At 43.6% G+C, this 18,485-nt stretch overlaps 1 protein-coding gene across 1 annotated transcript; it reads left to right on the top strand.

Moving 5' to 3' along the window:
• The first annotated feature begins 13,677 nt into the window (after positions 1-13,677).
• Positions 13,678-18,002, top strand: LOC123027047 (interleukin-36 alpha-like). Its single transcript, XM_044437389.1, has 4 exons — positions 13,678-13,744; positions 14,911-15,039; positions 16,526-16,665; positions 17,414-18,002. Exons 1-4 carry the CDS (start codon positions 13,678-13,680, stop codon positions 17,627-17,629), a joined length of 552 nt encoding a protein of 183 aa, XP_044293324.1. The 3' UTR covers positions 17,630-18,002.
• Positions 18,003-18,485: the final 483 nt, after the last annotated feature.

The following is an 18,485-nucleotide window of genomic DNA, read 5'->3' as shown; positions in this document are numbered from 1 at the left end:
CACTTGGGAAAGGGATCTCAGGGTACCGGTTGACTGCAGGCTAAACATGAGTCAGCAGTGTGACGTGGTGATGAAGAGGGCAAACGCCACCCTTGGTTGCATAGCCAGAAGTGTGGCTTCTAGATTGAGAGAGGTATTATTGCCTCTCTGTATGACTCTGGTGCACTCACAGTGGGAGTGTTTAGTTCTGGGCCTCTCATTGCAAGAGGGATATATGAGCAAGGCTGGAATCAGTGCAGCAAAAGGCCGCTAGGATGGTGGCTGGTTTGCAGGGGAAGCCATATGAGGAGAGAGTGAGGGAACTGGGTCTTTTCAGCCTTGAGAGAAGGAGACTCGGAGGGGACCTGAGCAAGATATAGGTACATGAGGGGGTGCCACACAGAGGTGGTCATGACCCCCCCCCCCCATGGTGGAGGGCAGGACGCATTCCAATGGAGCAAAGCTCAGGGAACCAAGATTTAGGGTGGATGCCAGGAAGTACTTCCTGACAGTTAGGACCCCAAGGGTCTGGAATGGCCTTCCACGGGAGGTGATTGAAGGGCCAACAGTGAGGGTGTTTAAGGATGGACATGCACATGGTGGGCATGTCATGAGTGGAGCTGGCTGGAGCTGGGGGTCAGACTAGATGTCCCAAGAGACCCCTTCTGACTCTGTTTCTGTGTTTCTATTAAAGGTGCTTAACACTGTACTCGTGTCATGCTAATATAGAAATAAAATCCTAAAAATATATACTAAAATGGAAGTGTTACACCATATAAGAATGATGGTGAATTAAGAGAGGTTTTTTCCTTTAAAATTACATTACAGGGATATAATATTCTATCACATTTTCATGCAAATAGCTATTTTACTAGTAATTTATTCCTCTCAAAAGTGCCCTCTAGTTTGAGGAAGATTGATTAAAAAAATAAATGCATAATCAAATATTCCCGTGATACATTCACCTACCCACATTTCTTTAAAAAAGGTTGCAGAGTACCTCAAAACTAATCTATGCCAGTGAAGTCTTAGTCACTCTTCTGTTACTCTCAAAATGATTGGACTTTCTCTGGTAGGAAAAAATAACTCAGAAGCTGCACTGGGAAAGGTCGCGAGAATTATAAATGCACGACAAGCTTGTAAGGACCTGCCATAATGGTGAACGAATGAGCCACGGTGCCCCCTTCTAAATCCTTTAAAAATTACTGTCTTAGGTGCTAGCAATTAAGGAAAAATAAAGCTACTTCATAACCACAATAAAAGATGAGTGAGTTGTGGAATATCAGTGTACCAATTCTGATGCAGCAGTTGGAATGCTGCTATTATTACCATCACTTAAATTTCTTTACCAACACTTAGCTGTAAAAAGGCTTTCACAGTGGTTTCCAACAAATAAAATGCACGCTATATTAGAATACAATATAAAACATTTAAAAAATCAAACAAAAAAATTAAAAATAACACAAAATCAAATCATCTACATGAGACAATAGACACAATAGTCTACAGAATTTATAAAGTTTCGAACACAATAGCAGCAATATAGAGCAATCAAAAGTAAACCAACTCATTATCATCCCTCAGCCTACAGCTACAAATACTCACACAACTGGCCAACAGCCAGACTCTCAGGCCCAAGCAGCTACCAAACGGGGACCAATGGGTGGTGGTGGCCTTTGGCTGCCCCACAGGGCAGGAGGTCTCTGGGGAAACAGGCTGCAGTGAGGGATGGATGGCCTTGGAGTGGCCACCCACAAGCGGCAACATCTGCCGCAAGCTCTCCCCTTGCTCTCAAGATGCTCCGCCAGGTCAGCCCTTGGCAGCCTGTGTCTTGAGGGTCCACATGGCGAGGGGCTGACGGTCCATCTGGCTAGTGCTGAACTGGGACTTCTGGTTGCCACTGGGTGACTTTAGGCCGGTCAGAAACTCTTAGCTTAGCCTAACTGACATGTGTCTTGGGAGCATTAAAATGGAAAGGAAGAGGAACATATAAACCATCTTGGAGAAGGAGAAGTTGGGAAATACGTGGATAAATAAAAATGGAAACTAGGAGCGCAATGGTATGTGCACTGCCTTAAGGATGGAGAATATTCTAAAATTAGATCAGAAGCTTAATAAATTATGCCACCATGGGAAATATATCATGCCAAGCAGAATGTTCCCTATTTTGTGCAAACTGGGTTTTCACTGTAACACAGAAGTACAATGTGATGAAATTTCAACAAAATTTCTTGTTTTTTATCATTCTGTCCCTTTCCCTTACCTATAGATGTGCGTACGGCGTATGTTTATGGATGCCTCCTAGACACCCTACCATTGTATTGCCAGAAAGACCCTGGCTCTGTAATGTTTGGGACACTAACCAGGATTTCCTCTTTTGGAGGCATAACACCCTGCTAGCAGCTCCACAAAATTCCAAGACACCAGGAAGACCACGTAAACTGACTTGTTTCCTTGCAAGAAGGAAAAGGCAGGATATAAATGTAATACTTAATAAATGCTAATTCTGGAAGCAATTATCAATCAGACAAACTGCATTTCAGTGAAACCTTGTTTCCGATACCTATTCCAGAGATTTTGCTTTTAGTAATATTGTTTTCTCTCCTGCAGGTTTGCAAGCGTGTTCCTTTCATCAACCTATTTTCCTATCTTTTTCTTTTGATTAGCTTAATTAAGAGCTCCAGAATCATAGAAATTTGAGAGGGACAGGCTGTTGGACCTCTTATACGCCAACTGGATGTTTTATTAGTCTGTTTAAAATCTGTTTTTAGATTGATTGTAATTTGGTATATTTTAATTAATTTCTGTACACTGTTCCAAGAGTGTTGTGCTAATCGAACAGTATAGAAATGCCTTAAACAAAGACTCCTAGTAATGGGTCATAACTTCCCATTCCAGAACCAGGCACCAGGCACCAAAATACTTGGCACTGAACATTATTTCTGGGAAAATTCATTTGCAACCAGCTCCTGTAAGAATTACAGGTAAGCTCAGCAGGAACAGGAAAGTCCAGAAGGGTGGAACTGGCAAATGCTGTCATCATCCTTGCTAGCGTTTCCACCCCATGTGAGCTGGCTTCATGGCATTACTGCAGGGTGATGCAATCGGAGGAGACCTGGGGATGTTTAGGGAGAGATTGATGATGAATCATTCCTGATGGGAAACTGAATTGACATTTTCCAGGAAGAACATTCAGGATGCTATCTCTTATTTCAATTCTGAGGACTGGAAGAATTCTGTACCACCCAAACTGTTGCTCTCTGCACCATCCGCAACCCACCCATGCAGGATGCTAGCAGTGAATGTTCAAAGGCTGGGGGCGGGGGGGGGGTTTCAAATCTGTAATAGGGATAAGAAAACGGTTGTGTTTAGGTGAGCTGATGAAGTCCAATCAATGCAAACACTCTGCTGATAAGTCTTCCTGATGAAATTTTGTACCAGTGCAAAGGTGAAGATCAGTTGTGCATCCCGTCTGCAACCCATTCATGCAATTAATGTTGTAGAAAAATCTACCTCTCCAATTAAGATTCAACATTTTTTCTTGCACCTAATCACAGCAGCGAGGATTGCATTTGCTCAATATTGGAAAAGTGAGGAGCTGCCCACCAATGGATTGATTGTAAGAAAGATCTTGGACTGCACAGAAATGGATAGATTGACTTTATCATTGAAGCAGAAAGAGGACACTGACTTCTATCGAACTTGGGATTCTTTCTATAACTGGCTGGAGAAACGGGACTTGGCGTAAACTTAGAAATGTTTTCAAATTATAGATATGAATTTGACTTTAGAATGTTTTAAAAAATACGTAGTAGGGGGTTGACCCAATAAATCCGATGTATGTGATGTTTGATGTTTTTAGTGTTAGTTTAAAAATTTAATAAAAAAAACATTTTTTCTTCAAAAATTCCCAACAATTGTGTGAATTCATCTATGCTTAGAGGTGCTTTTCTCTCCCTGAACCTAGAGAAGGAAGCATCAGAGGAAGAAGAAGAAGAGGAGGGGAGAGTCAGCACAGGAAGCCCCGTGTATTACAAAACTCTCCAGAATCTGTCCATCTAACATTCACAGACTTCCTCTTGTGCTCAACCCAGTCTTAGAAAGTGAGCCAAGCTGAAAGGAAATCCACACATGCTCATGGCACAAGTGCGGGCAACCAGTAACCTTCCCCCATGCAGATACAGCACATGGGGTGGAAGAGAGATTCTGCTTGGGCAGCGGCAATGCAGGACTCCATCCCTGGCATGCCCCACAAGAGCAACCTTCTTCCACTTCAGGTGCAGCAGCACAAAGTCCAGGGAATATGACAGATTCCCACCTCCAAGCAATTGCTTGGACATTGCTAGCCAGAGCCAAATAGGGAAGCTAAGGCTGCGGCGGACAGCCTTCCATTCAAAGAGCGGCCTGGACCTTCTGGGCAGTTCCTGGACTTCAAGGGCTGGAGGCACAGCTTGAGGGAGTTTGCCCTTAGTCAGAGGATCAAGCACAAGCATCAGAAATCCAGGCAGAAGGCAGAGTGGGAGGCATCCCTTAAAAGCAACAGGCCTTCTTAGCCAACTGGGTGGATTTACAGCTGGCTATACCTTAGCCCTGCTGGAGCCTGCTCTCCGTTGGAGAAAGCAGAATTTCGGGCTAATTGCTTGCCTTGAATTCTTTGACCTTTTGTTATTTCTCTGGCTCGCTCTTTTGGACCTCCCTGCCTGGTCTGGATGCATGGCACAAACGAGTATGGCCTGATTCCTGGACTGAACCATTTTTTCTCTTTAAAGATCCTGTTGCCTGGACTTGGCAGCTGCTAACACAGGGGCAGGAAAAGGGACATCGTTTGCATATGAGCGGGAAAGACCAGTTAGGCATTTCTTCAGCAGGCCTGCGATGACAGCTTAGGCTGCCTTAGATTAGTCTGTCACTAATGCAGGTTGCAGTTTCTGTAATCAGCATTTCTGCACCCTGTTTAGGTGTGTGCTTGATCCTGAGATTAGGACACATCCATCACACCCTTGAGTGTCACTAGCTACCTATTAAATGTTGTGTAAAACTCAGCATGGAGAGGAAACTTTGCGCTCGAGGCCCAGGACTTCCTCGCATCAGCATAGGTACCGTATTCCATCTGCCCTTTCCTTATGCTAGATAGCTGCGTCCTGGGCCACGCTATTTCTGAGCTTCCCTGACCAATTTTCCCATTGTGTGTTATCCGGGAGCCAGACTAGTCATGTTTTCCTGTTATTTTAAGTAAGAAGAATAGGTCAAATATTTTTAAAAATCCTGTTCTGATGTTCTATATATTCTTGTTCTAATTTTATCATATGGTTCTATTTTTCAGAAGCTGAAACCATAAGCCACGTGTGCATCCATTAATTGCTTTGCATTCGAGGTTCTGATGCGTATACTAATGGACCAGTGATTCCTGGCCCTTTCCATTTTGGCCTTTTGAGTTTGGCACCAGCATGTGTGTGCTACCAGAAGTAGAGAGAGATTATTCGTTTTCGCAGGTCAAAAATACAGAACTACCATTTCAGAGCATTTCAGTGTGATTCAGGGAATGGAAAATGCTGGCCAAATCAGCAGTGGTGGCGCGGGAAAGCGCACATGTTGAATTTCTTGCTGGAATTAAAGCTATGGGCAGTTTGGTTAGGACCCAACATGAAATGAGTATGGAGGGACAGAGTGTGGAGTTATTTAAATGTGTTATACGAATGGGGATTGGACAGATACTCCCTGGAAAGATTCTAGAAGGAGAAGAAATTTTAGTCCATGTGAGAGAGTCTGGTGACACTCTAAGTACTACTCAAGAGGGGCAGAAGTTCTTGCAAGCAATGTTTCCTTTCACTGGATTCACATGGATCAATGCCTGTTTAGTACACGCATCAGAGTCTTCCATGCATAAACAATGTATGGACTTGGCTCCTCAAGGGCCTCACTTGTTTTGGATGGTTTCTGTTTTCTGCCTATCAGGAATCATAGCCTGGCACTGCAGAAGAGCTATGCAGGACCCTGAAGTGCAACCAAACCCAGGAAAAGAGAGAGAGATCATAGATGCAGAATCCCAGGAGAATAAGCACCACGGGATGACTCTAGAAGACGAAATGGAAGATTTATTCAAAGAACATGCTCCAGATGAAGGTGAAACCCCATTGCTTCCTTTTCCTTTTGCTGCCCTGGAAATGTCCCTGAACCATGCACATATACTGAAACACTCAAATTAGTAATAGGGATTCTTTCCCCAGTGCGTTGCATGTGGACCCACCTGGCCCCCAAACTTCTGCTGTTATCTCCATGAGTGATAGGCAATACCTTGGCCTTTAAGGGTAATTCGAGTTTAAATGCTCTGCACAGGATTGAATTGCTCCTTTGCAGGCAGGGGATCTGTTGCCTGGGGCTTACTCCTGAGTCATACTCAGAACAGAGCTGTGCTTTGCCTGCTTGTGGAGAAAAGTGTCCCAGTGGGTAGGAATTACATCTGTCCATTGCCATGCTCTTTGCCTGAAACTTAAGCAAAAATGTAATGTCTAAAAAACAATCAAAACCAACCTGGGCACTGCTGCAATTAATATCTGTAAATGTGTGCGCACTATATTTGATGTCAAATGAACGCATTCAGCTCAAAGAAACTGTTATTTCTTAGCGTAGTTGTTAGGTGGAGGTTTGAGTCATCGGCTGCTATTGTCCCATTTCAAGACTTCTTTGCTCTTCTCTGCATCCTGATTTTGCATTAAACCAGTTACAGCTTCATATCTGAATAAGGGAAGGTAGCAAGAATACATGCCACCTTGTAAGCTGAAAGCCAAAATCCTCGCTACCCTTGCCTGGCACAGGAGTATGTCCCATTGAATTTATTATTATGACATTGCATTTGTTCCCTCTGGTGAAGAACCCAAGGCAGTTTACACAGTTCTGGTTTTCTCCATTTTATCCTCATAGCAACAACCCTGTAAGTTAGGCTGAGAGTGAGTGACCAGCCCAAAGTCATCCCAGGTGCTTCATGGCTGAATGGGGATTACAACCTGGATCTCCCAAGCCCCCAGTCGAGCATTCTCACCATCACACCCCTCTAACTCCTGGGAACTACTTTTTGAGTGAACATGAATCTAGCAGGAATTTCTTCTTGAATGAATGTAATACAAAGAAGCAACAGTGGCAGGCAGGAAAATGATAGCTGCACAAGAAAAGGGAGTTAACTAGCCTCTTGCTGGAATTGCTGGGGAAACCAGTTAAAGATGACTATTTCATTGTCAGCCACATCAACGGTTTGGTCATGGCTGATTTCACCCCAAGGGCCAGGGCAGAACACCTGGGGCCTGGGTGGGGCCCCGTGAAAACAAACTTGGCAGTAGAATGAGTTGGCAAAGCCAGAGGTAAATAAAAACAACAAGGGACGAGGCATGGAGTCAGGCTAATAAAATAACATCTGGTATATGTTACTGCAAGTCCTACGATATGCAGGAGAAAGCCGTCTGGGCCTTTGCTCCATGTTCCCTCACGGGAAAGCTTTTGGGGGTTCTATGTCAATGGTGGTCAGTTCCAAAGATTTCCTGCCCTCCCCACCATCACATGCCCAGTCTTTTCTGTCTTCCTCCACCCTACCCTTCCCTTTCCATTTCTACTCCATCCCCACCCTGTTCCTCTGTCATACTTCTGAATAAATGCTGATGATTGCTGTGTCACCCAACAGCTGGAACTCTCTGGGTAGGTTTCAACAATTACCACCAGTGGAAGCATTCCTTAAACCTATTTGCGGATGAAGATTGTGAGCCTTTGTGTGGGTGGGGGTTAACCACCCACCCACGCAAATTGGGTGGGTGGTTGTGAGCCGCCCCGAGGCTTCGGCGAACGGGGCGGCGTAGAAATTCCCTAAATAAATAAATAAAATAATAAATAACCTTTTCCGCCCTGACTGTGCCCCGCCCATATAGCAAAATGTTTGAAATGCTTCTCAACATGCAAAAGAAAGCCTTTTCTAAAGCGTTCATTGCCAGTGTGGCGGAAGTGCCTGCTGGTGAATGGAGGCTGCGTGCTGGGTGGGAGAAGCCCCTTGGGCTGCATCTTACCTGTAAGACCAGAGGTGAGGTGCAAGGTCAAGATCAAGGGTAAGTGCAGTTGGCCAGCTGGAACGAGACCGGAGCAGCGCTGGTTCAAGGCTGGAGTAAGCAGGGCCCAGGAAAACAGGCAAGATCCAAGAGGAGCAGCAGGGTCAAGAACAGAGTCCATGAACAGGAGCGACATCCAGGGTGCTGGTCGCAATGAGAAGGAGCACGGCAACGCGTCCGTACCTGGGCCTGCAGGGCTTGAGGCACATGCTAATATCGTGGCTCATGGTGGCCTGGGTCAGGGTGCCCTGCGGCGGCCTCGGCAAACCGTCAGCGGCCAGGGCGAGGGTGGCTGACTAACAGGGTGAAAGCGCCCGGACCCAGGCGGACGGGGCACGGCAAGAGTAAGTCCAGTACACAGTCAAACGTCAAGCTCGAGGTCAATGTACCAGGCAAGTCCATAGAGATGGGTAGCGTAGTCCAAAGTGAGCCAAGGCCTGGAGAACTGAGGAAGGCAGACCAGTCAGGGAGAGAACAGGTGCACACAGGAATGCAGGCAGGATGCAGGCAGGACACAGGCAGGTGGGACACTGGAGCAGAGTTGCAGGTCTAACAGACCAGGAAGGACTTCAGTAACAGCAGAAGACTTTCGTTGCCAGGCAGCTTCTGAGGGGAAGAGCTGTTCTTATGTAGCTCCTCCCCAGGTGCAACTCATGGGAGCCCTGGCAGCTGCAGTGGGCTGAGGTCAGGCTCCTACAACCACCAGAGCTGCTCTGCAGGCCTTGGCCAGCAGAGGGAGCCCTGAAGCTGCCTCTGGTCTTGGCAGGCTCTGGTCTTGCCCAAAGACCCTCAAAAACCAGGAGTCAGCCCTGACTCAGCCCTCAGTGAGATACTGATCGTATAAAAAGATGTGGCACTCTAGCTATCTTTCGTCATTCCTTTTTTAGACCATGTTCATTGCTTGTACATGTGGATGGATGGACTGAGAGATAGAGATGTGTGTTTATGAGATGTATGCATTATCTGTATTCCTCTACACTTAGTTAGGAAACTGCGTGAAGAGAAACCTCGATTGTACAGAATTTGGGATACTAGTCAGAAGTTCTTCTATCTTGTGGACAACATGCTAGTAGCTAACCCGCAAAATTCCAGTTTTCAGAATTTTCAAAATTCCAGAAAGGCTGAGTCAGAATTCTTAGCTGAAATGCCAAGAGCAGCAGACCCAGTGAAGAATGAAGAGACCTGTGGGAACTGGATCACCTCTGGTTCTGGGGGAAGAAGCAGTCCTGAATAGGCAGAGCCAGTGGGGAATGGATATAACATGAGCAGCCCCATAGCCTGATGTCTAATCAAAAGAGCAGACAAATGGGGTAGCAGCCAGTGTTCCCACCGTCTGGCCCACAAGTAGCAGGAGCCGTATCTCCCATCCTGCATTTTATTCCATGGCTGATTTCAGATCTTTAAATGACATGCTGTGGAATGGGAGGGAAGGGGGCCATTTGGTATGGTATAAGCCATTGGGCCCTGCTTTCTCCCCTCTCCATGCCTTCAGCAAATCCCTGCTCTTCCCCTCCAAGACTGAGTTGCGATCTTGGAGAGACTAACCGAGTAACAACCAACATTTCTGCTGTTTGGCCCACTGGTAGCAGAAACTACTCTGCAAGTGGCACTAACGCCATTTGGTTGGGAAAGGGTGAGAGGGATTTAACTTCTTTAACAGCTGGTTCTTTAACTTCCCTGGTGTTCTTGTTAATGACTCCTGCAGTAGCTTTTGCATCACAAAGCCAATGTAGCTGGCTAGCTTTAACACAATAAAGACTGCATTTAGAAGCCTCTGGTCTTGATCTGCTTGGAAGGAGGTGGTGATGGTGGCCCCCAACCAAAGATAGCCTCCAATCATCAATCTGGTCAACAGAGTAATGTGACTTTACCACATTCCACACTTTTGAATCCATCTGCCATCTGAAACTCAGCCCTCTTTCAAAATGTGTACCTCTCTGACTTTGCAGTGGCATTCACCAATTAAAAAAAAAGTGAGGACGAATATATACATTTGAGAATTTGCACATGGAAACACGAACATTAATGAAAATAATGTTAGCAAAAAGGGTCTGAGGTCAGTGGAACTGGTGCCCTTCATATGTTTTGGACCAAAGCATTCCTGAACACTGGGCCATGCCAACTGGGGGCTGATAGGAGTCAAATTAAAGGGAAAGATTTCTCCTTCATTACTGGCTATGCTGACCAGGGGATGATGGGAGTTATAGGTCAAACTTCTGGCAGGCCACACATAGCCAACCTCTGATGTACATGTTATGTGAACCATTCTCCTCAAGTACATGTTGGTTTTGTGTTTTTAAGTTAGATTAGTAATGCTGTATTTTAAATTGTTTTATTACACTAATAGGATTTCATTGTTTTTCTGTTTTATTAATATAGTAATTTGCTCTAAGCTCCTTTTGGAGTGTGGGCAGGATATATCAGTTGCAAACGAATAAAAATAGGTTTTGTACCCATATACGCCATCTGCAGCAGGTCTGAGGTTAAGGAGAAAATATAAGTGAGATATAAGAACTTTAAAGAAACAAAGAAATTGACTCATGTACATGGGTGTCATAGCCTCACACCTAAATAAGTCATGAATTAAGGGCGAATGCTCAGTCCTGTTCGATGGCACAGTCCGCATTTTAGCAAGTAGCCTTATTCCATTCAAAACCACACAAACCTAAAGATTGGCCCTGAAACACACCACAACACATGCAGTGCTCCTGAGCGTTCCTTAACATCACATTAAAGTCAAGGTGCAGCGCCCCAGCTTGGCTGTGATCCGTGGCACACCATTAAGTATTGTTTGGGAGTTGGAGAGTTCTGAGAAGCAATGAAAGGAAGGGCCTTAAGAGCAATCAGAGGCAGGGTGAGGTTTTCAATTAATCATTCCATACATTCCAGGTGGAGCCTTGGCTGACATTACCAGGAAAAGCTTATGATGTAGTCATAATTAATTCTGACTTTTGAATATGCAGCGTTCAATGACTTGAGCATGAGAAGACGGACACCAAAACTGCTGCCATCTGTTAATGGGCTACAACATCCTTGTAGGTTGGCTGCCAGGCTGATAGCAGGAAATGACAGGAGTGATGTGTGAAAACAACAATAATGTGCCTGGGTTCATACAACACCACAACCCTGTGTGGGTACTGTGATTTGCTCTTTTTTCTAGCATGAGCCCCCCAACTCTTGGGAATGAACTAGGCAGTTATGGTTGGTGTGTTTTCTAGGTTAGGTTTATACGGACTCTTTGGATGAGGGTGATAATGGCTGCGAAGTGGGGAGTGTGGGAATTGAGGGGGCAGAGGAGGGTGTGGTGGTCTCGAGGTCATTGCCCCTAAGCACTCAGGCAGACCATGGGAACAGTCAAGGTTGGGAGGGGAGGGAGAGAACAGAAGCGAGGAAGGAGCTGAGCCTGGCCTCTGTTCGCACGACATGGCATCAGGATGGAACTACTACCCAGTCAGAGGGCCTGCATAGATCCAGGGGGTTAGCCCTTCTCCAGAAGGACCTACCCAGAGGGGTGGAACTCAGCATTACATAAATGGTGGGTTTTCTGAAGTAATTTCTAGTTTGGGCTCAACAATTCACTGTTTATGCTTACAAAATCATATTCAGTGGCCGTGACTTGCTCGTTGTCTATTTCACAAAGAGATTGTCTGCTGTTTTAAAAGTGTGAAATGAATAAGGGGAGAGCCAGCTCTGGACACTAACACTAACCAAGTGGTTTCTACATCATTACGGTTTCCATCATCCCTACTGGATGGCTGGAGCAGCTCCTGGAATGAATGCTCTTTTCAGGTGACTTTGCGATAGAGGAATGTCAGGGCCGTGCAAATGACAGTCCTGGGTTTGCACAATACAAGCAGACCTCATGGTGTGGAGAAACCACAGGGCAAATCAATGTTTCTTACTGGGGTTTCTAAAGACCAGTTGTAGCATGATGAAATACCACAAATGGGTTTGGACAAGGCAACAGACCAGCAATAGTAAAAAGCCACTGTAGTTCGTTGTGCTGTCTGAACCCATCCTGTGAGTGAAAGCAAAATGGGGATGGATTTTAGATGACGTGAAATCGGAGGCTGATTAGCAAAGTCCAATCGACAAGAACATTCAGTGGTGACTTCTTAGTGGGGTCTTGCACCGCTACAAATGTGAAGGATACTTGCTCTTGCTGTCTGAAACTAAGCGGCTCATGGACTGAAGGAAGCATTGTGGGAAGATCCATTTTCTTCCCAACCCAAATGCAACATGTTTTAAAAATAAAATAGTTGTGTGACTTCATTACTTTCTATTCATGAACATCACTGACAGTGATGGGAAAGCCAGCCAGGCATTTTCTCAACAGCCCTGTGGAACTGACTGATGATGCCTGTAAAAGCTTGCGCTGCCTGAAATCACCCTTTCATTTGTAGCAGCTAGTAGTTTCTAGATCAGAGTTCTGCCACGTGGTTCATATTCATAAAGCATGCTAATCACATGTGTCATCAATAACTAGAAAACGTCATGCAACTCTCAGAGGAGAACAAAGAGAGGCACTTCAGCTTAGAGCTCAGGACTTCTCACGGGAACAGGTACTGTCTTCTCAGCTTACTCCTCTCCCTGTTTTCCTCGTGCTTTCTTCAGCGGTGCAGTGAGGGCTGAAGTTCAGGGAGTCACAAAAGAGCAGCAGGTGATTGTGGCAAACATTCTCAGCATCACAACCGAGCCACGACTGACTCTGGTCCCTGCAGCTTCTGATCTTTCTTGTGTTTTTCCACTGTTTATTGGACTGATTTCTTAGCTCAATGCCTCCCTCACCCCCAAAGGATGCTTATGACACAATACAACTTGGATTTTACATGGAAAAACAGAGTCTAGATTTTCTTCACTTCTGTAATTAAATGAATATTTGATTAGCATAATACAAGTTGGCTAAATACGACTTGATTATGAATATGACTTTGGTTATGCCTGTGCTCATAATGATGACATTTTCTTTGTAAGTCAATGAACTCTCAATAAACTCTCTTTTAAAATGAACAAACAAACCCACCCCAGAAAATCTTTTTGAAAATGCTCTAGAAGCTCTTTCATACACTTGCTGTAGAAACTCAGGAAAAAGATGCTGGTTTGTTACCAGTTAAAGTACTTGTTGCAGATAACATTTGTAATTTGCCATGCTTGCTTGTTCATCTACATGGCAGATACGTTTACAGATGTGGGGAAAGATGTGAATGGAGAGGGAATGGTTTCTCGTTGGCAGGCAAGGGATATGAAAAGAGAGGAGGAGGAGAAGTGCAGAACAAAAGTCAAACAGGTGTGTGGAAAATGTGGGAGAGGCCTTGAAGGATGATGACATCACCAAGGATGCACAAACTTCCTTAGGGGATCATGAATGCGCAATAATTGCTCCATTTAAGTTGCTTATGCAGAGCCTGCAATATAGTACATGAGACAATTCACGGATGTGCTGTGGCCATCTGGGTTTTGAAAGCTGGGATGCTCAGTTGTCTGCTTGTCACTCGTTGACTGTCCATGATCTCTCCCTCTTTTAGCAGCTGTGATTTCAGAAGAATCAACCAGTTCCCAAAAATTCAATCCATCCTTGAAAAAAATGGAGAGAGCGGGAGAAGGTGTAATGATGAAGATGCCCAAGAAGACTGTGGATCAGCAAATGAAAGAACTGTTCGAACATTTTAGCAAGCAAGGTAAAAATTCTTATTTGCTTAGGTGTAAAAATGGTGTAGATATCTCCATAGAATCATAGTATAGTAGAGTTGGAAGGCTTCTGCTGCTGCAGGTCACCAATTTACACCATCTCACTCAGATGACTCTTCAGTTTTTTCCTCAGGGACTTGTATTTCTTTGCTTTTCTATATATTCTGTTATTCAAGAGAAGAAACTGTGATAGAGCTGTGGTACAGCAGACTTCCAACTTCTCACAAGTCTTTGTTCATAAATGTTGCAGTTTAAAATTTAATACCAAACTTCCGTGCTCCAAAAAAGCAGGGAGGGAGGGAGAAGCCAGGCCCAGCCCGGCCAAAGCCAAACAAACCAAAAAGTCTGAAAGACACAAGAGGACAACATTGTGAAAAGGCTCTGCAAACTTCCATGACTGAATGATCATGAGAGCACAATAAATGTCTTGTTTAGAGAAGTGCTAAGACCTCCCTAGGTCATCACTTTGCTGCTCTAAAAGTCCGGAAATTATATCTCTTCTCAGTCTTCTCAAGGCAAAAGATGCCCAGTTCATTCAATCTGTCCTCATAGGCCTTTGTTTCTAGTCCATGGATCTTCTTTGGTGGATCCATCTCATGTTTGGCCTTCCCTTCTTCTCCTGCTTGTAACTTTTCCTAGCATTATTGTCTTCTTCAACAAATCTCACCTTCTAATGATATGTCCAATGCACAACACTCATCCTCATTTACCTCTAGTTGTAATTCTGGGTGAAGAAGGTAGCAGATGTGGCATTACAGTGCTTGACAGGGACTTGAGAGATCTGGGTTTTAGTCCCCATAAAGCTCAGTGGGGGACTTGGTGTGAGTCATGGATTCTCAGTCTGGCCTGCTTCACTACGCTGCTGCAAGAGAAAGACAGTGCGATATAAATGAAATAATAAATGAGACCAAAAACATATTGACTTAATTGTGGGCATGATATCTCAAGAGTGGGGACATTCTAAACATACATCAGAAACGTCATGCATGGAAGATGGATCATTCTCACCATTCATGCAAACTGGATTACAACTGCAACATAGTACAATATGATGAAATTCCTTCACCACTGAACAAGTTGCTTAGTTTTTCTTTATCATACCATCCATTTTTCTTGTCTATGACGTGTAAATGTGTTTTATTTACTTTCATTCTAGATCATTCTGAGTCGCATATTGAGAGCTTAGAAGAACCCTGGCTCTATAGTATTTGGGATGTTAACCAGAAGTTCCTTTTCTGTCAGAATAACATTTTGGTAGCGGCCCCACGTAATTCCAACTCACAAGGTAACACTTCACATGTCTACTTTGCACTTCTTAGCTTCCCACCCACTTCAGGGACTGAATGAATGTTTGTAATTTCTGGTGTTAGGTGACTAAGAAGGTTCTATTTCTACCACATGAATTTTTGTTTTTTGACTTTTCCACTGGGCAATAAGTTTATTTATTTATTTATTTATTTATTTATTTATTTATTTATTTAAAACATTTCTATGCTGCCCCCATTGCAACAAAGCCTCGGGGCGGCTCACAAAACTACACAAAAACATACATAAACAATAACAATATAAAAATTTAAAAGAAAAAAAAAGTTGCATCAGGTCTACCATTTCCGACAGTTCTTGGGCCTGGGTGGCTCAGAAACCTTGTCTGCCAAGCTGGGTAGACTTATCCTCTGAAAAATGGTTTACTTAGATTGAAAGATCTATTGTCTAGTGGGCAGTTCATCTGAAAAGACTATATTATTGTCAACTGGGACAGGTTGAAACAGTGCATGCGTTTTATTGGAATGCCATTTTTGTAATGTTAGGCCCCTTTATAACCCCACTGGAGACTGTGGAATGGACTGTGGACTGTGGAATGGAAGCCCATTCCACAACCGAGGGTGTGGAATGGGCTTCCACGAGAGGTCGTTGAGGCCCCATCGGTGCGGGTGTTCAAGGATAGGCTGGATGTGCACATGGTGGGCATGTCGTGAGCAGAGCCAGCTGGTGCCAGAGGTCAGGCTAGATGGCCCGGGAGACCCCCTTCTGACTCGCTCTGTTTCTATGTTTCTATGAATACATCAGGTTGAAACAGAAGAAACAGCACAATATTTGCTACAGCTGTTAAGACATAAACATGGAAGCAGGAGAAGCTGATCCAAACCCAAAGGTCCAACACCAAATGCTTTTTTTCCACCTAGGCCTAACTGTTGCCACAACGATTTGGCATAGATCTCCACTTTTGGTTTAGAAATGACTCTGAACTATTAAATAATCAGAGGAAACAATGGCTTTGCTTCTGAGAACTTTGTGAAAATAGTTTATTAATGTTTTTCTGGCAGTTCTTAATCAAACCTTCTGTTATTTGTTGATCTATTAGGTTTGATTTGTTTAATGCTGACCAACACTGATCTAAGATTTTGAATAATGGCTTGATAAGTATATAAAGCTTCTAAACCAGATTTCTGGACTCCTTGAAAAACTGATCTAACAGTAAAGATATAGAAGAGCTCAGATTGATTGACCAATGTATTTTTCAATCCCTATAATGGACTCTGTTCAAATTAGATTAATGAGACTCTGAAAGAGTAAAAAAAAATCAGACAAACTATTCCAAATATTATTTCAGCCTAAATTTCTAGACAAAATGGGCAGAAAATAAACCTTTAAACAATTAAGAGGACTTTTATTGACAAACTTCCATCCAGTTTGGCTTCTTAGTCAGGATTCCTGGATGATTTCCTCACTTGTTTATACCACTGACTCTGTTCCTTATCTGTTATCTCCAGAGGAGCTCATAGCTGTGACTCCCAACAGAAATATCAAGCAAAAAGACGAACATACATACCCTATCTTTATAGGCATCAATGGTGGCAAGCAGGTCTTATCGTGTCTGGAATCTGGAGGCCAGCCTAAGCTTCAGTTAGTGGTAAGTTCCATTTGTGGTTCAATATCTTTCCATTTCCTAGAGATGGTTGTATCACCAGTTGGACAACTTTGGCCTGGGTTTTACTTGGGGACTTTGGGAGGAAGCAGGGAAAGGAATCCTCGTAGCTCAAGTCACAGGCAGAAAATCACAAGGAGCTGGAGCCGAGGGAGAGTTGGCAGCTTTGCACTTGTCCACACCAAATGAGTTCCTTACCTTCCTCTGCCCCACAACCTCTCTGAAGTGGGAGAAGGTGCAGGGCAGGCAAATACCTTCAGTGAACATGGGGGTTCTCCAGAAGGAAATACCGTGTGTGTACAGTGAAGCCATTCCTGGTGGAAGCACTAGGAGGATCTTCCACTCAGTGGCTTAGCTGGAGAGCAGAGGACACCAGGCAGCAAGGCCCATGCTTCTCGCACCAGGGGCGCAGCCTCACTTCTCCCATGCCCTTTAGCCCAAAGAAAGCTGTGGAGGGGCATCTATTCATTACTCTCTCTTGGTCTGGATAAACAAACATGCACCCACAGGTGGTATTTACCAAAGACACTCACATTTTCTCTTCAGGTAAGTGGAATTCAGGGGCATGGCTTGCTTCCACATGAGCCATGCTCTCTAAAATATCATCCTGTGTTATTTTTGATGAAGTGTTCCAGAATTCTCCCGGATGAGGCTGTAATCATGCAGATGCCGTTAGAAAATAAAAATCCTCCAATTTTAATCCATGTTTAACGCCACCTTTGTGTTGTTTTAGGAGAAAGATATTATGACACTCTACTATAATAACGAAGAACACAAGAACTTCACCTTCTTCAGTAAGACTGGACAAACCCAGGAGGCCTGCAGTATTGAATCCATAGCTTTCCCGGGATGGTTCTTAAGCACTTCCCCGGAGCCAGACAAGCCTGTTGCTTTCAGTCATGAAGGAGGAACCATGATAACTCTGTTTTATTTTGACAAAAAGAAATGAATCAGAACTGTTATTTTTAAGGAGAAATGAAGCAGAGAATTGTGCTGAATCCTACCTATATTTAATTTCAATCTTTTGAAGTCAAATACAAGACCCTATATAGGCTAGATGTGTAACATACCAAAATAGAAGGAGAAATATTTGTTTAAACAAATGAAAACAATATAATCTTGCATGGCCACAGAACACATCCCCATAACAAAGGGACATCCATTTTTCCCCTGATGTATCTGGTTGGTAAGCTCTCCCTTTCCTTCATTAACTGGTCCATATCAGCTATGTGTAAGCATTTTGGCAGAGATGCCATAATTGTAGAAGCTGAGTTTTGTCTTCCAATTGCTTTCATAAACTATATTAACAGCAATTAATGGTATGGAACATAGACAATATTCTTCATAAACTAGGAATTATCACATTGAATGGAATCAATAAAGGATTTAGTCCAGTTCTGTGTTTTGTATTATGGTACTACTTCCTGCCAATATGGACACGTAATATTGGCAGTCCTTCCATAAATGCTGTATATGCTGTATTTTCTTTACACTTTTAACACTCATTTATTAATAATGGTGAACATATTGCTTAGGGATCTATCCTTGCTCTATGGTTCGTATTCCAAGATCCCTTCACCATAATCCTTTATATTTAATCTGATTTCAATTTATAAATCATTAGCAATTGATTTTTAGATTCATCATTGGTAGTTACCCTTTCCTAATATGTCTGCTTTTTATGTGGATACAATGCCCACAGATTGGAACTGTTCAATATACATTCAAAGGAAATTTCAAATTATTATTTTCTTATGCCGGCAAAGTGCTACTTTATTCTTCAGTTTTTTTTCTATTAGCAACTA

Source organism: Varanus komodoensis, unplaced genomic scaffold (genome assembly GCF_004798865.1).
Source record: "Varanus komodoensis strain SLA01 unplaced genomic scaffold, ASM479886v1 scaffold30, whole genome shotgun sequence".
Lineage (NCBI taxonomy): Eukaryota > Metazoa > Chordata > Lepidosauria > Squamata > Varanidae > Varanus > Varanus komodoensis.
This window is presented reverse-complemented; position numbering and strand designations above follow the sequence as displayed.